The sequence below is a fragment of the Mytilus californianus genome, unplaced genomic scaffold, assembly GCF_021869535.1.
Source record: "Mytilus californianus isolate M0D057914Y unplaced genomic scaffold, xbMytCali1.0.p SCAF_8, whole genome shotgun sequence".
Classification (NCBI taxonomy): domain Eukaryota; kingdom Metazoa; phylum Mollusca; class Bivalvia; order Mytilida; family Mytilidae; genus Mytilus; species Mytilus californianus.
The window spans coordinates 98,258,229-98,282,360 of record NW_026262734.1 but is presented as its reverse complement, the minus strand read 5'-3'; the positions used below and the strand labels follow the sequence as shown (position 1 = coordinate 98,282,360).

The window sequence follows — 24,132 nt, the reverse complement described above, 5'->3', positions numbered from 1 at the left end:
AGAGATTTTGAAATCTTATCAAGTAAACCATTGCAATATGATAAACAAAACATATCTGGTTACAAATAAAATGAGTTCATTTGGTTGCCTGTTGCTAGCAATGTTGTTTTCAAAAATGCACCTGAGCTATTTAAATCATCATCATCATCATCATCATCATCATCATCATCATCATCATCATCATCATCATCATCATCATCATCATCATCATCATCATCATCAAGTAAGTTGTAAGTTTTTCAATTTACAGCTACTATCTTGTACTCTTGAAAACCCTGAAGTGTAATTACATTTTAATTTCGAGATTACATTATCCCTTTTTCGTTTAATATCTATAATACTAAATGAAATTGTTCGACGGATTTGTAGAAAAACGCGTATCTCAAACTGTAAGAGATATAGTTAAAATTATGCTGGTTGTTCTCGCATTAACGTATAAACATGTTTTGCGCTTAATTACAAATTCAGTTTGATTTGACACTTGAACTTTTTTTTATTCGATTGTAACGGACGAGTCTTGTGAAGATAAAACACGCGTCTGGCGTAAAAACGGTTATTCGCCAGATATCATTGACGAGGTTTTGTTTGTATGCACTTTTGAAAGTTAAATTCTTGCAATCATAAAATTTTCCAGAATCCTTGACGTCACAAATATTCATACTATGTACTTAGGTGTAAAAACGTATTCAGTTGTGTTTTACCGTTGTTTTATCTACAAACTACTCGAATCCAGATCCTTTTGTATTCAGTATAATTGAAAATTAACAAATTTAGATAATATCCGATCAATAATTTTGTTCTCCCTTTGTATTCCGGTACGGCAAGTTAACAGAACAAAAAGGAAAAGCGTTCAGCTAATAACAATCAATTTTTAGTTTTTCAATTTACATCTACTACAGATTACAAGATAATTAATTTTCCAGAAAAAAATATTTCTTTTACGATTCATTAGTTGATCTAGCCATAGGGGCATTTTGACAATATTACATATCTGGTAAGTATTTGCATTTTGTGTAATGTATATATCATATTGTTTACTTTATCTAGAGTATAGGTTAAAAGCGATTTTTTGTCAAGTTATAAAGGGTTCATTATATTCTCAACCATAACCCCAACGACGAGCACAGCACGTTGTCAACAACAACAAAAATAAAAAAACAACACGAAATACACATGCACTTCCGATACAAAAACATACATATTTTTATACTATGAAGAACAACTATGTAAACTAAGCTGTAAATCGTGACAATCATGACAAAATTTTACCATAATAGAAAAACAAAGGAATAAGGGTATCCATCCATGACACAAAATCAGTACATGCACAGCTAAAGCAACAAAAACACAACAACAAAACACAAAAACACAAAAACAAAAAACACAAAAAACACAAAAAAAGCAAAGGAACAGAGCCTTAATAGAAAAACAAAGGATATAGGGTATTCATTCATGAAACACAATGTGTGTTACTTGTTAGTATTCAGATGTTTGAATAGTTCAAAAATTCTTTTTATTTTAAACATTGCATAGTCACATCTATTTATTTTTATAATTTGCAATAAGAGTGTACTTGTGAATAGAAAATATAATGATTTTTTCCAGAAGATTGATATCATTATAACCGCTGTTTTGTAAGATTTCTGAATGTTCAAATATAATAGCCAAATTTGTTGTTGTCAGAGTTTTGACTTTTCTCCCCAAAGTAGTAACAATCTATAAACAAATTGTATAACTTCCGTGTCATTACACACAATACGTTTACTCTTATCTTCCATTGTAGCTGTGTATTTGAGGCTGTGTATAAGGAAGGATGCAGCAAATTCCATTTAAATATTATCTGTCTGTTATGTTAAGTGCATGAATACAAATTTAAGCCATATGGTTTTCTATATTGACCATATTGACAAGTGTGTGTACAAATATCAAACTCGAAATCAATCTTGGCTCTGTTAAAGTAATGAACAGAAATAACAAAGACCGCCGAAGACCTGCTATAGACATTAAGTTCTCGAAAATACAACACATCACATTTTTTATGAAAGTTACACTCTGATGAGGTTCCTGATTAAGAAGGATCATCTACTACTTTTTTTTTGGCAATTAGAAAAACAAGGTACATAGTTATAAAGATTGTATAAAAAAAATTAGTTCAGAACAAGCACTTTTCTATTACACCATCATAACTAAAATCCCATAAATACCCGTAAAACAATGATACAGAATATTGTTATAGCGATTCAGGAAAGCATAAATACACTGAAAGCTACTAAAATACGTATCCTGCTGATGTGATATCATGCTGTCCAACATTCTATGAAAGTATCTCACCATTGTGGTTGTTTTGCACATTAAAGACGTAGGGAAAATTTGCGTTCGATTCAATGCACACTGTTTGAAAACAAATATGTTTAATTCTAACAAAAACATGTTGTAAACATGCGTTGCATGTTTTGCTGTGTATTGCAGCTTTATTTGGGTATGTCGAGGTTTTAAAACCGTTATGTCGTATTCTGAATAAGTAATCAAATTATCAATACTAAGACACCCGCTGCATTTGTTTGCACCTGTCCTAAGTCAGGAACCTGTTGTTCAGTAGTTGTCGTTTGTTGATGTGGTTCATAAGTATTTCTTGTTTTTTTATAGATTAAACCGTTGGTTTTTCTGTTTTAATTATTTAACACTAGTCATTTTGGGGCCCTTTATAACTTGTTGTTCGGTGTGAGCCAAGGCTCCGTGTTGAAGGCCGTGCTTTAACCTATAATGGTTTACTTTTTACACATTGTGACTTGGATGAAGAGATGTATAAACATGTATAAGAAAGACATCCTTAACCAAACCCAAAATTATGTTGTCTTAGTTGTATATGTAGATAAGATCATTATTGGATAGCATTGTCCTTTGATGTCAAGCTTTACGAAAGTATATTGCAATATATTGTGTGAGAAATCTCTTCAGGGAAAATGTATACAATTTGAATATAATTAATTAATTAATTTGTTTTATTATTGTTGAACAAATCTTCAATCTATTTTCATTTTTGATCATTAATATTCAAATTTAACCAGATGTTATCAAATAAAATATCTTAGTAAAGATATCAAACACCTTCCCGTGCAATCGTATACCCAACTTCCCTATTCAAATATGGAAAATTGAAATCATCATCATCATCATCATCATCATCATCATCATCATCATCATCATCATCATCATCATCATCATCATCATCATCATCATCATTCTAAGAAAGATTGCTAGACCTTAGCAATAATCATTTGTGTCCCTTGCTTGTAAACTAAAAAAAAATGTCCATTACATCTATTACATATTTTGTCATTATTTTCAAACCTTGTTTTTTTCTGTTCATTATTAATAACTTGTCAGATAATATTCAAATTTAACCAGATGTTATCAAATAAAATATCTTAGTAAAGATATCAAACACCTTCCCTTGCAATCGTATACCCAACTTCCCTATTCAAATATGGAAAATTGAAATTATTAAGAAACTAACATTTCAACCACTTCAGGCAGAGTTGACCTTAGATGTATTTAGGTAAATATTTAAGTTTCTTTTGGTCATAAGGCTTCTAATGCTTCTACGTACTTATACATCCCTGGCTTTCAAATGTTTATGTTGCAGCATTCCTGATGAAGAAAAAACAAGAAAAGAGCGCCGGAGCCATGCAATTTTAAAAGTGTTTATTCAATTGACCATGCATAAGAAGAAATATTTTCCAATTATCCTTCATTATTGAAGTTTTGTTATTTAGTTATAATGGAGTATTTGGAATCTAAAAATATATGACTGGAAGAGATATCACACCACTTTTACTTAGTCAGGATTGTTTATCCCTTAACAAGTAACATTAAACCCCCTAACATGTCATTCACTCAAATTATCCTATCATTTAAACTGCTTTATCTGGCTGTTATGCTGGAATCCAAACCATCTAAACATATTATGTTTGGAAAAGATCCCACAGTACTTTTGCTTCCCTACTATGGAAAAGTAACCCCCTTTCAATAAGTTCTAAAAAATCTAAATCATATGATTTCAAATACTTTGTCTAGTTATAATGTTGCAATGATTTTTTTAAATGAATTACATACGTTGAATACGGTGTAACAACATTTGTTCGTATGTATGGTATTTCTAGGTAGGTTTAATCTTCAAAGGTCTTCCTTGATAGAAAAAAAACCAATTGTTACGGTATTAGACATTTCCCTTTTTTTCGTTTTGCAATTCGCTCTGTATTATGTTTCAAAAACTGTTCTCTCTCAACTGCTGACCCATGTCCGCTCCCTTCTGACCAATTTTTACCAAAATTAATAATTGATTTGACGGTTGACCTAGCGCGTTTCCATACATTCAAATTTCACGTTAGGGCACCTGTTACTCAGGATTTCGATCCAATAAAGGTCAATTGATCCAAATCTACTATATACATCGCTGTTGAAATAATGTTAGTGAAATGTATATTTAGATTAGCACAGTCCAATTTCTTATTATGATATCGAATCCTCGTCGTTCAACCGACTGTATAACATTAAAAAGTATCAACAAAACAATAAATTCCAAGATAAATTCAAAAAGGGGGAAGTCCATCAAACCGGACAAAACCAAACACCCGACTTTATCAACCAACAAAAAGATATTAACTTTGAGATCTTTCAAGTGAAAACCACTTAAAATGATAGCAAGTGCATTTGCCTCCTTGAACCCTATACAGTTTAATTTTAAGTGTTTATTGAAGTATGATTGGTTTGTGTGAACTTCATATTTATCTTGATAATTTATATAATAATGAGTAGGACTTTATATCAAATAGTTGTGTGGTTTTTTGAAAACAGGTTAGATGTCATTTTGTGTAAGTATAAATAGTAGTTGTATGGCTTGACTTCCGATTAATTGTCTATCGTAACTATTTCACGTACATTATAAGTAGATTGATATCAATCATATGTGTTTACAATTTTTTCAATATATATTAAATTACAACATGTTCAAATGAAACGAGTTTCTTGTGATAATATTGTTAATGACATAAATGAAACGATGCATGAATATATATTAAACTAAGTCAACAGTGAACTTTTTTTTTCATTTTTTTACGAAATCTTAACATACAAACGACAATAAAATATTCCATTCGTCAAATTTTGATCGTAAGCTTTGGCTATTAATCAACTTTCGGTTCTCGGCGCTAAGGTTTACCGACTGTGACCTTGATAAACAATCAATATGATCAAAGCAGAAAAATGAATGATGACGTGAGCTAACAAAGCGATGATTATTTCTTGATGTTTTATATTTTTCCCACTTTCCCACTTGTTCATTAAACTTTGCCATAAAAGTTGCTAAATGATTTGCTATATAAAAAATATCATCTGTTTTCCTTACAGGTTTAATTACTTTTTCTGCCATCACATTTTTTTTCGCACTTGCACAATGGGATTGCCAAATTCCTAACGAGAAAATGGAATGATAAGATAATTGCATACGGAAAAAGTTTCGGCAAATACGATACTTAAAGACAATGATTCAATATCAGTACATTTATTATAGAATGTAGATAAAATGAAGGATTTTCTTTTAAAAGAAAATCTTTGTACACGTGTTTTATAATGAAAATAGATTTTCAGTTATGTGAAACATATTTAGCTTTTTGTGAAATTTGAAGCTTCATATAACTTTTATGTTCTAATGGTACAAAATCAAAAGTCTTGAGTGAAAAATAAAGTCGGCGATTTCAACTTTTCCATCACAAACATTTCTTTTTTTTACGATTTTGCTCTTGTCGCATCCAATGGCGTATATATGAACTCATCATAGATACCAGGATTAAAATTGTGTACCCAGATGCCCAGTTCGTCTACGAAAGACTCATCAGTGACGCTAGAATTAAAAAAATTATACAGGCGAAATAAAGTACTAAGTTGAAGAGCAAAACGTGTACAGTTTGATAGGAAATGTTCTAATGGATCTTTATTAAACGAAAGTAACATTGTTTTAATCTATATTTAATATTTATATATTAATAAAACCTCATATGACATGTTAGCACTGTTGTTTCCGTTATGTTATTTTTAAGAGACAGTATCAAACAGCATGAAGCTACTATCTCTAGCTAGTAGTAGCAAGCATTTTATTACCCTATTGTTCAAATGAATTGCCGTATTTTATTTCCTTGTCAAAGTTAGCAGTCATCATGTCGGAAGCGGCACTATCGTGTATCAAACCAAAGCAATCCATTGACAGTCTTTAAAAAAAGAAAAACAATACGTTTTGTCAGAAAACGCATGAAAATTTTAATAAAGGTAAAAATCATATGAATATCCTGCCTCAAATAATTATATAAGCTACATAATTATTTAAATGTGAAACGAAAAACGGTAAAACATCTTTCAAACTTATATTTAAATTTTATAATGATATTAATCCATTTCAATATGTAAACTAAATATCTGAGAAATTTTAAGCCTCTATGGGTATCCACAATTATGATAAAAGGCCCGAATGACCGAGTGGTCTAAGCAGTTTATCTGCAGCTATTACTACCCTTTAAAATCTTAGGTTATGAGTTCGAACCCTGCCCGTGCCAAGATACAAAAAACACGCTCAAGGTACATTCGACTTCGATCTTTAATGACAAGAATTGCTAGTTTTTCTGCTGAAGGTCAATGGTTCTATCCGAGTAATTTGGATTCCTACATCAAAAGAAACTGAAGGTAGTGTTAAACACCAATAAACAAAAACAAAAAAATAAAAACAAACTTGTGGTCATCAAATTTCCAAAATCAAATTGATCTAACCATGCTACCGTAAGGTAGTCATACATTAAGGATCAATTCCTTGTATTTTTTAAATTTTCAACGACAGATCTTTGAACCACATCACTGTATGTCTAAAAAGAGACATATCCCATGGCGATATTGATGAGCAGAAATCAATCACTTAATCAACCTATTGATTATAAGATTGAAACATTATTTTTTTACCACAAATCATCGCACATATACAATCTAGTGCAATTGAAATCTAAATGAGTAATGTCTCTGAAAATTTCTTAATTTCAATAACAACACCAAGTCTAAATCAATTTTCTACCGTCCAGTGTTAAAAGGAAGAACCTCATTAAATTGACTGCACGAGACGTAAAATCCAATTGGCAATGTTTTGTCTATGAAAAGTACCAATCTTCAATTTTACATCCCCAAAATCATATGCACCAGAGTACATGCATATGGGCAGTAATCTGAAAGCAAACTTTGTGATAAATTTTGAAATTTACCCTTCAGAACATAGCATTTTCATCATATTGACATCATGTTCAAAAGATAAATATTAACTGAATTATAATAGTCATCAATATAGGGTTTGACACTTTCGCAAGCTGATGACGTCAAGGGTGTTTTTAAACGAAACCCCTTGTGGTGGCAGTAAACATAATGGTTATCATTATAATTATTCATCACATTTTTCATCACTAGAAATAAAGTAGTTCATTTATGTTTTATAGTAACAATATCATATGGTATCACATTAGAATATGGAATCCACAATGAGAGAAAAAGAAACTTGTCTGACGACTGACAGAGGATCGATACCAACAGAACAGTCAAATAGGTTACGACTACAACATCTAATAGAGAGTGTAGCAACCCCGGCTGTCAGAGTGGAATTCGACAAACAATTTCACCCAGATGTGCTTCAGAGGACTATACGCCAAGGAAAAATGCTACATAATAAAAACATAACCAAGGAACAGCGTGATTTGTTAGAACCAAAAGCAGGTAAACTTATGTATTTCATAATGTAGGTGAAACTGGTTTATGTGGTCACAATTACGAATTGTCCCAACTAACTAGCGACGTGTTTTCGCGGTCTTGTATGGTTAGATATCAGAATAGTCTGTAATTTTGACGTTGTGTTTCAAATTGTGACATCTTGACTGATTGACGATTCGCATGACGAGTGATGAGGCGTAGCAGCAGACGCTATACCTGTCCGCGCACTAGGTCATTCTTATAGCACGGACGATGATACCACTACCTAGTAAATTGTTTTGCAATCTTGTGGCGAACATTGAAAAGAATAAGTTACAAAACATGTCGTTCAATAAACATGGTAAAGAAATGAGAACAACACTTTATGAATTTCATGATGCGTCCAAAGCGCCTTTCTGGATTTACCTTCATCAAGAACGCTTAAATCTATATTATTTAATATCCAAATGATTTAACCAATTTTGTTTGGTCAAAACCTATGCCATGAAAAAAGAATCCGAAAACTCCGGACATGTATATCTTAATGCTATTTATAAGTAATGATTATATTATACGTAATTCAGGGTTCAGACAGGGTATACGCTGTTACATTCCAGGCTAAGGTTTAAAATAATAATGTTTTATCATAGGAAACTGGGAAAATGGTATCTAAATTTTCGGTACAAATATCCCATTTGCAAGGGGATCATGAACATTCATGTTAAATTAGCACGATAGGATTTTTCTGGACCGAATGTTTCTGAATTTGAATATGTTAAGGCGAGTTTTATGAGAAAACTTATAATGTACTATCCAGTAAGTTGGCATGTTTATTTATTTAAATCAAGAAATTAAAATTTGAACCCTATTGGATAACATAAAATCTTAACAAATTCCAGGAAAATTTCATGCAGTCATTGTGACCATAATCTTCATTTGGCATAAAAAGCAAAAAAATCCCTTGTAATTGAACTATAAATATGTTGTTGTTCCTGCGGACAAAGCTTCAACTAATAGTTTTTGTATGTAAATCGTACTACTATGAGTGTCTTGTAATTAATTAGGAATTAATGAGCACTCAGGTAATTCCACATACAAAAACATATCATTTGACAAGGATGAGATTTTGGCGAATCATAAGTTCTTCATGGCTTCAATGAACATTACATTGAACAACAAATCTGAGGACTTACCTTGTTTGTATTTCATACCTAAGCTTCACCAAATTCCGTACAAACAACGGTACATTGCCGACTCATCTTCATGTTCTACAAAGGAATTGTCCATTAGATTGATATTCTGGCTGCAGTGAAAGGGGTCTTCAGAAATACTGTGAAACTGTTTACTCGCGTAGTGGTACTAATCATATGTGGACTCTAAAAAAACTCTAAAGAACTTCTTGATAATTTTGAATCTCGATCTTTCTCTGAAATTAATTATATCAAAACTTTAGATTTTTCAACCCTGTATTAAGTAAAATAACAAAAATACCGAACTCGGAGGAAAATTCAAAACGGAAAGTCCCTAATCAAATGGCACCATTTCCCATGTAAAATTGAAAAATCGTCTAAAAGAAAGAATCCACAATGCTTTTCAATATAAAAATGGCAGCATACGCTATAAATGTATTGCTTTGGGATACCATATGGCATATTTTGTTAATAGTGAGCAAAAAGGTAAAACATGCTAAACAGAGGAACAGGTGATCAGCATGCTGGAGTTTTTCATTGACAACATATTTGTTGAAATCAAAGGTAGACTTTTTCAGCAAGTTGTCGGCATTCCTATGGGAACGAACTGTGCGCCTCTCCTTGCCGACCTCTTCTTATTTTCATATGAGTCGGAGATCATTCAGACACTGTCAAAAACAAGAAAATCAAAGAAGTCTGATCATTTAATTTCACATTCAGATATATTGATGATGTTCTTTCCATTAACAATCCAAACTTTTCTCGTTGGGTTCCTTTAATATATCCTCCAGAACTAGAAAATTAAAGAAACCACAGATATGCCTTCTTCCGCCTCATTTTTAGACTTTTACCTCGAATTTGACATAAATGGTCATCTCAATACCAGAATCTATGACAAGCGAGACGATTTTAATTTTGAAATTATAAATTTTCCCCACCTTAGCAGCATTATACGAACTTCACCTGCGTATGGGATATACATTTCCCAACTCAAGAGCTTGCAGCTGCTACTCAGACTTTATAAAACGTCACCAGTGTCTGCGCAGAAAGTTGATGAGCCAAGGTTATGTCAAAGAACGTCTCTTCCTGTTTCTTAAAATGTTCATTGGAAGATACAAAGACCTTGTTGATAAATATTCCGTATCAACTTCACAAATAATACATGATGGTCTTGAAGTATAGATTCTTGGTACTAACGTTGTTTATCATCTTAGTTACTTGTTAAAGTTCCCTTTATCTGTCCTTGTATATTTTTAACCTTTACTGTTAAGTCCATTTTTGATTATATTCTTATGACGTGGCTCGATACTTATACATCCCGCCATTGTGTTATTGTGCTATGGTCAATTTTGAACACTTGTCTTTCATTTTTGCTTATGTACTTTGTGTATATGCCATTTTGTGTTTCTTTGTTGAAATAGTTATTTGTTTTTATAGTGATTCAGATTATATTACAATGTTGACAGCTGTACCCCAATTTTTGACGTTTTTACCTATTATGTCTGTTTGTTTTGCTCACACTTTGTTGTCAATATAATGGAATCCAATGCGACTGTCATACAAGTGAGAAGTTTAGCTAGCTATAAAACCAGATTTAATCCACCATTTTCTACATAAGGAAATGCCTGTACCAATTCATTAATATGACAGCTGTTTTTCCATTCGTTAGATGTGTTTGAGCTTTTGATTTTGCCATTTTATAAAGGACTTTCCGTTTTGAATTTCCCTTGGAGTTCGGTATTTTTGTTATTTTACTTTTTTACATTAATTCTAAACCATTTCTGGCCTCAGTTTTGATTATCACATGGGGTATGTGAGTCTTTGTTTGTTACTTATATTAAAAGGTTCATATGCAGTAAAATCTTATTGCAGCGATAAATCAACAAAACTTTCTATTATATGTGTCGAAAGATATAAATAGTACGCTAAAGATGTTTTCTGGTACTCGTATTCCAATCTTAATAATGAAGAAAAGAATTGTTTTGCCTAAAACCTTTAATGAATACTGAAGATGAAAAAGTGTACAGAAAAACCCCAATTAGCAACAACACACGAAAAATCACTTTTCACAGGTCATCATGGCATGCCTCGAAGCACATTTCATTGAAAGTTGGTATCGTCCGGGTTATTTCTTCAAAATACATATATTTCTTAAATCAAAGAACTCCATATAGGTATACAATTTTAATTAAAGTATTGTCAATTACAAATCATATTAAATTGAAAGCAAAAATGTCAAGTATACATCACCCCTACTCTCCATGATGTCTCTATTCATGACCCTCTTCCATACATACAAACAAGCCGTTGGGTATTCATCGCATTAGAACTAGGCTACATCTTTCAAAACCACTGTTTCTAATCCCTATTCTAACCAATTCAAACTTTCAGCTATCATCTCGTATATTGCTAGTCATTGATTTTCATACCAGTTCGCATTGAAAAAGATGAAAAAGAGAAAAGATCCTTTCTAAAAAAAAACAGGGTCTCGATGCCATCAACTTGGGCAATATCCTTCATCAGAAATCAGTTCACTCGAAAATACTCCACTCCTTTAAAGATCAGTCTGTACCTATCATCTCTAATATCTATATCAAACCAATTGCAATTAAAATTTTCAATTACAAGCACATGTTGCAGGATCTCAATATTGACGACTTCAAGTGTAAACCATCCTGAGTACTCCTGTTCTAGTTCCTCATTCATATATAATCCAGTTAGTCATGTTATTACTGGTGAAGAATAACACTTCTCTACGAAATGTGTTATCCAAAAGCCCAAAATATCGTGAGCCTAAATCCATCAACTTGAAACACAACTTTAAAATACTAATGAATTAAGTTGAGGATTACTCCATGCAATGGGCTAAACGCTCAAAAAGTAGACGTAGATACTCGTTCCTATTGGATTAAGAGTGTGTGGTTATTGATACAAATTAGATTTAAAAACTAAAGTGGTCTATGAATAAACATGCTACATCGATCTTTAAAGACTCAGATGTTGCTTGAAACTTGTCTTGCTCCATGCCAAATATGTTGTTGTCCCCGCAGATAAAGCTCTAAACAACATAGTTTTTGTGTGTAAATCACTTTACATAATGTGCTTGATGCATGGATACCTTATATCCTTTGTTTTTCTATTATTTTGATAAAGGAATTTTGTATTGATAATTCACTTGGAAACTCAACATATACCCCCCAACGACACTGACCCCGGAGGAAATCCTGAGTAATCATAGGTCTGTTCTATTTTCCTTTGGGATTTTAACCAAAGATGATGAACTCAGTCTTCTTTCGCTGTATCAGATGCCTAAATTACATAAGTGAACTTACAAACAACATTGAATTGCTGGGTTTTCTGCTCCACGAAACCTCTTTCTAAAATTGTTAACTTTGATTTTATTGACAATGAAAGTCGAACTTCAAAGTTATGAATCAGATGTTGATATTAAAAAATTCCAAAGATCTATTTTAGTACATGCAGTTTAGGTATATTTACTCTTGCAATAGTATTAAAAAAATTTACTTTTCTATCCTTTACACGTCAAGTATTCCTCTATCCAAACTAAAAGACACATTGAAAGAATTTGTCTTGATTTATTTCATCAAAAAAGAATGTAAAACGTAGATATAAGTATCTTGTTTTTCGGAGGGATAAATCGGACTTTGTAAAAATCCCTTTGAATCAAACAAAACATTCTCTGAAACTGCCATTATCATGATGCTTGATGTCTTTTTTAACAATATTTTTGTTACGTTTGGAGGGCGTGTTTTTTTGTTTTGTTTTTTTTTTCAATCGGCGTTCCAATGAGAAACAACAATGCTCCTCTTTTTGCCCACTTGTTCCTTCATTGATATGAGACTGACTTCATACAGGAGCTCCTTAGGAAGAATGAAAAGAAGCTACCATTATCCTTTAACTTCACGTTCCATTAAATAAATCATGTCCTCTCTGTATCATTCAAAGTTGACATGTTGACTATGTTGAACGCATCTATCCCATCGAACTTGAAATAAAGGATACAATAGATACATTTAAGTCTGCCTCATATTTTGACTTACATCTAGAAATTGATAAGGGTCGGTTGAGAACGAAACCTTTCGACAAAAGAGATGATTTCAGCTTCCAAATTGTTAATTTTCTATTTCTATATACATTTTTTGTAGCTACTTTCCAGCAGCGCCTGCACATTGCGTACATGTCTCCCAGTTGATACGATATTCCTAGCATGCTTTCCTTGATTAAGGGTTGCTGCTTACAAAGAAGCTCTTAAACAAAGAGTTTCAAGTATTGAAGTTGAAATCATCCATTCAAAAATTTTACGGACGCCATCACGAGTTCGTTGACCGTTTTGGAATATCTGTTTCTTATATGACGATGGATATGTTCCAATCGTCATAACCCCAATCCCGTCCTTTTTTTTTTCCTCGAGTGTGACCTACAGAATAAGATTTATCTCCAGGTATGTACTTACACGATCTACACGACGGGTGCCTCATATGCTTACCTTTCACAAACTCCTGATATCAACACCGGTTTTTTGGTTGGGTAAGGGTTGCGCAGTCTTTAGTGGTCAATTCTGTGTTTTGTATACTGTTTCTCTTTTGTTCGTTTTTCCTTCTTTTTTCCAGGTAATTGTCAGTATGTTTTCGATTTTTAGTATCTTTCGCCTGTCTTTAGCATGATTTGATTACCCCAGATCTTGTTTGTGCCGAAGGTTAGAGATTTTAAATATTTTTGAGGTTAGGACAAGAATTATGGTTGAAAATACATTTCGAGTTATTGAATTCCTAAAGTGAATATTATGTGAAGATTTGGTGTAAGAAGTTAAAATCTGCTTTTAATTCATGGCTAACATTGAATAATGAAAATGTTACAGATATTGTTTAAATTTTTGTATTGCCCCTGGGATTATGGTTATTTAAGATTATTACTTTCAATAAAATACAAACGCTGGGATATGTAGCTTGAATGCTAATTTTCAAATGATCAACATAATGGTAGCGTGCTATTTTAAAAAGAAGAAATGGTTGGTCTTCATAGATATATATGAAATATTTTCTGTTTTATTCAATGTGAGAAATACTTGTGGAGTTAAACTATTTTTAGGCAAAAATACTGTCATCTAGGGATTATGGCCACCGTTCCAATAGAGGAAAAACCCTTTGATTATACATGAAATGATTTGTTTTTCTTTGTAGGTAATGTATCGTCAAGTACGTTTGACATTACGTTGATGACGGTTTTCTTTAGAAATATAGCAAAACTATCCATTGGAAAACAACTTCCTCTTGTGATTGACACAAGTACAGCGGCTGATCTAACTAGAATTGTTTTCTATAGAAATAAAAGTGCACATGACTCAATGGAGACGAATGATATTCAAGACTTTGAAAAAGCATACAACGTAATAAGCGAGGTATAAATAAATTTGGCTTACTTTTCATTTTTTTGTTATATGATTGTATCACGTTGCTATCAATCTTTTATATACGAACACTTCCCTTTGTTAATGTGAAACATTTACTATTTAGTTAAAATTGCATCGATCTGCGTAATAATTTCATTTACGACGAGGGGGGTTTTAACGACCTTGACTACCCATGAGGGTCTTGCACGGTCAGTAATTTCATATGAATCTCTTTGGAAGTGCTTTGAGCTTACTTTAAAAAAATCGGAGCATTCTTGGATTTTTGAAGGTTTTTCATCATTTATCGTTGTCTTGTATTTGCGTTACCTTATTGACTTAGTATTAATTAGAAGGTAAAAGGATTTTCCTGTACCGTTTTTCCTTTGTTTCGTCTTTTGTCTTACCTATTTTTATTTGAATGATCGAATTTATATATGAATGGTATTAGATCTTAAGATCCTAGATTAACCCCTCTACATGTTAATGTGCCTTTCCAAAGTTGAGACCTCGTCAATGGCTGTCTTTGAAAATGTCTCAATGTTTTGGTCGTTAGGGGAGGTAAACCTAGGGTATGGGAGATAACTCTTACAAACGGATTAGAAATCATTTGTGCGTTTTAACCTAGCAGTTAGCCGAGAGAGTTACCAAGCATTTATGCTCTTTATGTTTTGATATAAGAATGATATAGCAGCACTCATGAGAGTTGGACCCCACCAAGCATTGCATTAAGGAATCAAAATCAAAATTTAAAAGCTGAAACGATGAAAAGGTGAAAAATTAACATTCATACATGAATTGCTTCTAAAAAGAACTATGTACTGAGAAGTTTTGGGAATTACTCTTGACACAGTTTAGATAAAATCTTGAAAGGTTTGGGGGAAATCTGTTTGGGAAAAACATGTATTGGATTGTGAAGTTATAATGTTTTATTCAACAATTCTAAGCAATAGGCTGTACTTAAATGTATGTCTTTAGATTTCAACTACAAATGACAATATGCTAGAAAATATGATCTTAACAACCATTCTAGCACAAGATAAGGCAAACAGATAACACACAGTAGCACAACGATAGTATTTAGATAGTTACAGATAGTCCGAATTCAGCGTCTGATGGCTCGGGGACAGGGACGTTTTGTTGTCTTGGTGGAAGGAAAAACAACGTTATGTATTATAGTGTTGATATGTAAATGTGTCCCAAAGGGAATCGTTCCATACTGTTTATTACTGATTTTTGTTATAAACTTGACTACAGTTATTATTGGAACCACACAGTTATCACTAGAGCACACAAAAATAATGCAAAGAGAGATTGAAGAAGGTTTTATAGGGGGGTTTCGTTTTTTCTTATGTCTGTAAGACAAATCGTTTGAAGATTTTGTAACTTTCAAACAGATGAATTCGATAAAAGTTTTCAAGGTTTATCAACAATAACTCTTTCAGCAATTTTTTGCAGTAATTCAACGATATCTTTTTTCTGTTAAACAAATGTGTTATCGTGGCTATTCTATATGAGAACATGTGCACAAACACACAATAATATATGCCTACTAGTGTTTTGGGCCGTTTTTGGGGTACCTTAAAACTGGTCATTTCAATATACCATCATCACAAGAAGGCTTTGGCAGATGATGCATGGACCCTTACCGTTTCAATGTGTAAATATAAAAAAAAGATAAACGAAAGAAAAATTGTGGAGTCATCGAGTCCAACTCTCTTAAAGACAATAGTATTGTTGATAGATAATTTTAGAGTCTCTGTTTGAATTTTAAACACTTGTTCAAATTTCAAAAAGATTTAGAACTGTACAAATGGTATGCGTTTTTGTACGGTATGAATTTTCTCATTGTTGAAAGCCATAGGATGGCATATAAGTGCTTGCATCCACTTCATTTGAACTCTGGTGGACAGCTTTCTCATTATCATTCATACCATATCTCCTTGTTTTTATATTGTACATTGCTTACTACATTTTTGGAATCTTGAGGCCATTTAATTGTTATTGTTGTTTGGTGGTTGTCTCATTTTTGTTGTGTGGTGGATGTCTCATTGACGAACATCAGCTTAGCTGTAATGAATCATGAAAGTTATATATAGTGGACGAATACATTTACAACTTAATATTTGGATTATTTCCCTAGATTGATATTCTGTCGAATTGCTTAAGAAATAATATTTGTTGATATCCAAAGGGATTTGTTCACTGTTGAAGGCAGGAATGTGACAAAAATAAAAATTAGGAGATGTGGTATGATTTTCAATGAGACAACTATCCATCAAAGTTCAAAAGATGTGGATGTAAGCAAATATAGGCAAACGTACGTCTGCAACAATGAAAATATACTTACTTGCATCCATTTAATTTGGACTTTGTGGATTGTTGTCTTCTTGACAATCAAATTAATTCCACTTATTTTAAGATTAAGAGAAAAATGTCCTCAAAAAACGAATAATATTAGCTTTAGATTTACTATAGACGGTTAACTTCATGGGTTTCAATAATAGTCATAAAGCTAAATTGTAATTGTCAAGAAAAAGACATAAAACAGTTAGAAGAGAATTGTGTAAATATTCGTATTGGTGCGTTATGTCTGTTGTCTTTATGTAAGTGCCAATCTAATGGGACAATCAATTTCCAACTGCTTTTTACGGTTTGTTCTTGTGTTATGCTCTTACACCGTTGTCCCAGGTCTCGCACATATAATTTGAATCCGTCACATTATTTATGTTCCTGTCCTGGGTCAGGAGTCTGTAGTTCAGTGTTTGTCACTGGTTTCTCTCTGTCAAATTTGTCTTACGTTTATTATATTCTCATAAAACAGGTCGTTGGTTTTCTCGTCTGAATTGTTTCACACTTTGTTATGACGGAGCATTATATTATATCTTATAATTGCTATACGGTATAGGTTTTTTTCTCATTGTTGAAGGCCGTAAATTGGCCTATAGTTGTTAATATCTATGTTATTTGGACTCTGGTAGATGTTTATCTCATATGAAATCATATTTTATATCATTCCAATAAAACATCAACACCAAAATGTAGCAGGATGATAAGTCATAATAAATTAAGTATTAAAACTTACTTTTTACCACAAAGTTTTAGATAGATTTGATATAATGTTCTTTAAAATAACAGGCAGTTGTGAGACTCGGTGGTGAAAGATTTAGAGGACAATGCAAGAAGCTTAGGTTCCAGCGTCTTGATGCTAACTTACCACCAGCTATTAAAGGTACGCTTTTGTTTGAAAAGATAATGTTTATGTGTCGCTATCTATTGTAGGTAACATTGTTTGGCAATATTTACTTTCAAATGAACTTAAATCAGTGTATTTTTTTTTCAATGAATGTCATTAAACAACAATGTACAATATGTACAGCACTAGTTTACCAATTTATAAATCTAAGAAATAAATTAAGAAGACAAAATAAGATATGACTCTAAATTGCAACTATCTAAAGATTCCGACAGTTACGAAAATATGTGAATAATTTGAAATAAATGGCAACAAGGCAGCACATCCAGTCAAAACAATTTTTCGGTTTTTGTTTTTTTTCTTCTTTTGTTGGTTTCTGTTGTTGTTGTTTTTTTTTCTCTCTTATTAATATATATTTCAAAATAACAGTTATCGAGGAAATAATAAGAAACTTTATCACTACTTCACTTTCACTCGTATATTCTCAGATATTCAAGAACATACTATAGATGAATGGTCAAAAATCGATAACAAATTGGTTGTTATGACATCTGCAATCGAAACACTAAAAGACAAAATTCAGAATGAAGATACCGTCACCGTTATAGGTTTTTCGGGTAGTGGAAAATCTACTGCTGTCCGAAATGTAGCTTTGCGTTTATCCCGAGAACAAAAATATCAAATATTTCCAGTGCTTTCACCAAAAGATCTAATGACGTATTATATTAAAGGGAAAAGACAATTATTTGTTTTTGATGACGTCTGTGGCAAATATTCATTAGACATACACAAATTGATGGAGTGGAAAGATTTATCAATGGATATACGACTGCTCTTCGGAGACGGATTATTAAAATGCCTCTTTACTTGTAGACCACACATATTCAATGACTCACAATTTAAAGGAGTTGATATCCTTTCTTCAATAGAGCATGATATATTATCACCTCAATACAATTTGTCAAATAATGAAAGGATTTTGATTGCAAAATCGCATCTTTGTTTTGAAGAAGTAGAAACTATTAAACGTATGAGTGTGTTCAACAAATATGATTGTTTGCCACTTCTTTGTCAATTTTATTCGACAAACAGAAATAGTAATATTGTCAGTTTTTTTAACAATCCAATTCAAGTGATCGAAGATGATTTAATATCATTTAAACATGCCCCTGATCAAACAACTTTTTCGGTGTTATCGTTGTTTGTCATTTATAACAATAAAATCGATAGAAATGATATTAAAAGCCGGCGTTTCAGTGAAATATTATCGGAAATCTCAGATAATGTTAGAACATCGTCTGCACTTTCACGAAAAGTTGTGACAGACAACCTTACAAAGTTATCGAATACATATGTACGAATTCTAAAGGACTCTTACAGCATAATACACGATAAATGGTTTGATACTGTCGTTTCTTTTTATGGAAAACACATGTTTGATATCATATTAAGACTTAGTCATCCCGATATCATACGTGACCGATATCAATTTGAAATTAACCAAAGGTATCAAAGTAAAGATTCACTAGTTATTTTTGTTCCGATGGAAAAAGAATCAGACTATATGAAAAGATTATGCAAGGACATAAATGACGGATATGTTCAAAAAGTATTTACTAATAAACAACTGCAGTATTTAACATTTAGATTGAAGTTTATAGAACAATTACGTTTGAAATCGAATTTAAAAAGGAATGTACGTGCTTTTCAAGATGTCTCGCCTTTACTGGTAGTGTCCCAACAAAACTATCTTGATATAATGGAGGCGTTACTTGAAATTAAAGTTGTTGCAAATGTCATGAATAAATTCGGAACAACTCCTTTGTTTATTGCTTCTGAGAATGATCAAGTTGGAATGGTTAAATTATTGCTTACATATAAGTGTGACCCTAATCAACGCAGAGGGTTAAAAAATGGTGAAACGCCATTGCACGTAGCTTCTGAAAAGGGCCATAAACAAGTTGTTAAGCTATTGATAAGACACAACGCAAACACAAATATATGTTCAACAAATCAAGAAACTCCATTATACATCGCTACAAGTAAAGGTTTTATTGATATTGTTGAAATATTACTTGAGAACGGAAGTGACCCTAACATTTGTGGAAATCGCAATTTTCCAATTTTTATTGCATCACGACTCGGTCATACCGAAGCAGTACGTTTGTTACTAGAAAGTAACAGTGATCCAAATTTACTTTCTGAAGATATAATGCATGAAGGACAGTCGCCATTATGCATTGCCTCAAAATATGGTCATACCGAAATAGTTAAGTTATTACTTGAACATCGAGCAGATTCTAATTTAAGAGCAAAGGATGGCTTATTTCCTTTGTACATAGCTTCGCGAGAGGGATTTACCAATATAGTTAAACTATTACTTGATTTCAAAGCAAATCAGGATATGATAGTTCATTTCAAAACAAACAAAAGACAGGCTATGCTTTTTTTCAGAATTGAGATCAAAAATCGATTCTCCGCTTTGTGTTGCTTCAGAAAAGGGATTTGCAGATATTGCCATGTTATTACTCCAAGATAAATGTAACCCAAATTTATGTAGACATGACTTAATGGACAAACGTCTATCACCATTATGTGTAAGTGCAAGATATGAAATGACAACTATTATGAAATTATTGCTTAAATATGGAGCTGATCCCAATTTTAAGATTCAAGACCAGGACTTTGAATTGCCGTTATTCACAGCGTCAAAGAATGGGAATGTTCAACTAGTTACATTATTACTTGAAAACAGTGCTAATCCTAATCTATGTTCAACTAGTCCAGGTTCGCAGGGTTGGTCACCATTGCATGAAGCTTGTGAAAAGGGTCATGTAGAGATTGTGCAAGATCTACTAAAACATAAAGCCGATCAAAATATATATACAAAAGAGAGAAAATTACCATCACACATCGCTAAATCAAAAGGTCACAATCACATTGTTTGTCTGCTGCAGCATTGATCAAGAAATACAGAAGTATTATTCTAAACAACTGTTTATTGAACAAATAAAAATGACAATATGAGAGAAAGTAGAATAAATTGATTTTTCAATAAAATGAATTTGATGAATATCTAATAACAATTGGTAAACTTATTCGCAAACCTCTAGTCAAACAGGTGCTGTGGAAAGGTAAAGTTAATCATGTTAATAGTGAGGTCTATATGGTAAAAAGGCAGATGATGTTATATTTCTATTGTAAAGGGGAGAAAGGGATATAGTGTATAAGCATTGGGATTCTGCAGTGTTTTGCACATCTCCACAAAATAAATAAGATTAAAAAAAATACCGAACTCCCAGAAAATCCAAACCGGAGAGTCCTCTATCAAATGGCAAAACCAAAAGCTCAAACACACCAAATGAATGGAAAACAACTGTCACATTCCTGACTTGGCACAGGCACATCCCCATGTAGAAAATGGTGGATAAAACGCTAATGCTAATTAAATCACGATTAAAGGCAGATTAGGTCTTTTAAATATAAAAATTCCTGAAAACAAAATATAGAAAAGAAAATATAAAAGTCAATATGCTATTATCTTTGAAGACGAAACGAGTTTCTGGCGAACAAAATTAAATCTTGGTATCTATGATGAGTTTATTGAAAATCTTTCGATTTTTGTTTTTTCTCTTTCGCATTTGTATAGTACCTTTTTCTAGTTTTTGTCTTCAGGATTTGTTTCTTAAACATCCTAAATAAGCATACGATTTCCCGAGTATCTGTATCTGCGAGCATGCCACTTCCCGCAAATTTGTATAAAATATAACATTAGTAATGACATTCAAAAATATATTTCATTTATCTAATTTTGTAAAAACAAAATAAGAAATACTGTTTAAAATAGTTATTTATACATACGCTGTTTTCCTTCATGCACTTGTTACAGCTGTTTGTTTCTCTATAATTTAATATCAATTGAATCGATTCATTTAATATACAAAGTATAAAAAAAAAAACAATGGCAATAATTAGTATCTTAATAATTAATCAGTTTCTAAATGATTACGGTATACATTCACCAATGTATGATAAAGTTCGGTCACTAGCACATTGAGTAACTAATAATATAGATTCACAAATCATGTATACATAAAACTGATACAGTACATTCTACAGAGTAATACACAAAATACTGTATACTTAAGAAGTGAATTAGGATATCATTTATCCGTTAGAGAATGAAAGTTGTCTCCCTTCTCACAGAAAAAATGTATAACAGTACTTCAAACTAGTTTAACCCCGCCACATTCTATATGTGCCTGTCCCAAGTTAGGAGCCTCAGTGATTGTTAATTCAGTGATTGTGGTTTCTTGCTGTGTTACATATTTGTTTTTCGTTCATTATTTGATACATAAATTAGGCCGTTGGTTTTCTCGTTCCTAAAAAAATATTCTGATCCCCAATTTGATGAAAAAAAATATTGTGGTCAAGCAGATGACAAAAAAAATATTATGAATCCCGATTTTCCCCCATAGCTTATAGTGTTAAATTTTGAAGAAAAAAAATTTGATTGATAGCGTCGAAAAACTAATAAAAAAAAACAATACCCCCAACCACACCCCCCTTCCCTTGAAAAGAGGGACGAAAGATACCAGAGGGACAGTCAAACTCATAGATCGAAAACAAACTGACAACGCCATGGCCAAAAATAAAAAGACAAACAGACAAATAATAGCACAGATGACACAACATAGAAAACCAAAGACTAAGCAACACGAACCCCACCAAAAACTGGAGGTGATCTCAGGTGCTCCGGAAGGGTAAGCAGATCCTGCTCCACATGTGGCACCCGTCGTGTTGCTTATGTTATAACAAATCCGGTAAATAGTCTAATTTGGTAAGTCACATTCGTAAAAAGGGAGGGTATTGTAGTTACGACATAAGGAACATATCCGATATCATCTGTGAAACGGTTATTCCATAACGGTCAACCAACTCGTGATGGCGTACGTAAAATTTACAAAGGGATGATTTCAACTTCACCATTTGGAACTCTTGGTTTAATAGCTTCCTTGTGAGCAGCAATCCTCTATCAAGGAAATCATGATAGGAAACACAAGCCCGGAAATATCGTATCAATTGGGAGATATAAACCGTTGTTTATAAGGACACTTATGTAGTTTAGGTATTCAATACAGTGATGGAAGATCCAGTTCTTCATCTTTGGTTGAAATTCCAAAGGAACATAGAACAGACCTATGATTATCCAGGATTTCATCTTTGGTAAGTGTCGTGAGGGTATATGTTGAGTTTCCAAGTGAATTGTCAATACCCAATTCATTTATCAAGCAGTTTATGTAATGATATTTACACACAAAAACGATGTTTTTTGGGGCTTTATCTGCGGGGACAACAACATATTTGTCATTGAGGTAGGACAAGTGTTCTGCAACATTTGGGAACTAGCACATGTGCAATCAGGAGGTTTAAACTTGAAGCCGTCAATGTTGAGATCCTGCAAAACGTGTTTGTAATTGAAAATTTTAGTTGCAATTGGTTTGGTAAAGGTATAAGAAATTATTGGTACAGACTGATCTTTAAAATAAGGAGGTATTTTCGACTGAATTAATTTATGATGAAGGATATTGCCTAAGTTGACGCCATCGAGACCTTTGTTGGCAAAGGAAAGTTTAAAAAAAGATCTTTTCTATTTTTCATCTTTTCCAATGCGAACTGGTTTGAAAAGTCTGTGACTTGCAATATACGAAATGATAGCTGTAAGTTTGTATTGGTTTGAATGAGGGTTTGTAACAGTGGTTTCCAAACATATATTAAACAGAGAATGAAGTTTTGAAAGGGGTAATGAATACAGTTTTGTGCGAATGTGATGAATGCCTAGTGTCTTTTGTATAAATGGCAGCAAGTCATTAATAGAGACATCATGCAAAGTAGGTGATGTATAATGACGAATACCATGACTGCGTCTACGTCGAGGAGTAGAGTTGAAAATATTCATTACATTCACCGAGCTACAGGAAGGACTAGATAGAATACCTACACCATCAATTTTGTCATTGCAACCATATGGTGTCGCAGTTCCCAATTGTCGAATCCAGTAGTCCTCTTTTTTGTCTACGGAGAGGCGTTGCAAGTTGAGGATTGTTAGTCTTGTGGTATATTTTTTTCGATTATACGAACTGTCATAGAAACGATGGAATGATCAGGCTGATTAAAATGTTGGTACAGAATGTCGTTTGCATTGAGGTTGATATCTGATCTATGGCCGCACATACGTTTGTTTAGCCTTCCTTTCGTTTCACCGACGTAAGCCAATCCACAAAGGTTACACTCTAATCGGTAGACGACATTTATAGATTTACAATTCAGATCATCGTAACTTCTAGTAAAGTAAGACCTTTTTAGTTAAATTGCTAGTGAATTGAGCGTCTGTTATTAAATTTCACAAGTTTTGCAGCCATTAGTTCCACATTTCGAAATGAGACAGTGTTGTTCAGAGTCATCAAAATCCAAAATGTCTCTAAGGAGAACTGAACATGGCATGTGTACTATTGCTATTGTCACTAGTATGATGATCTGAATGAGTCATGTTAGGGATATTTGTC

At 32.6% G+C, this 24,132-nt stretch overlaps 1 protein-coding gene across 1 annotated transcript; it reads left to right on the top strand.

The window, feature by feature from the left end:
• The first annotated feature begins 7,532 nt into the window (after positions 1–7,532).
• On the top strand, positions 7,533–20,620 carry LOC127711727 (uncharacterized). Its single transcript, XM_052217835.1, has 4 exons — positions 7,533–7,800; positions 14,165–14,382; positions 17,509–17,602; positions 18,055–20,620. Exons 1-4 carry the CDS (start codon positions 7,557–7,559, stop codon positions 20,103–20,105), a joined length of 2,607 nt encoding a protein of 868 aa, XP_052073795.1. The 5' UTR covers positions 7,533–7,556; the 3' UTR covers positions 20,106–20,620.
• Positions 20,621–24,132: the final 3,512 nt, after the last annotated feature.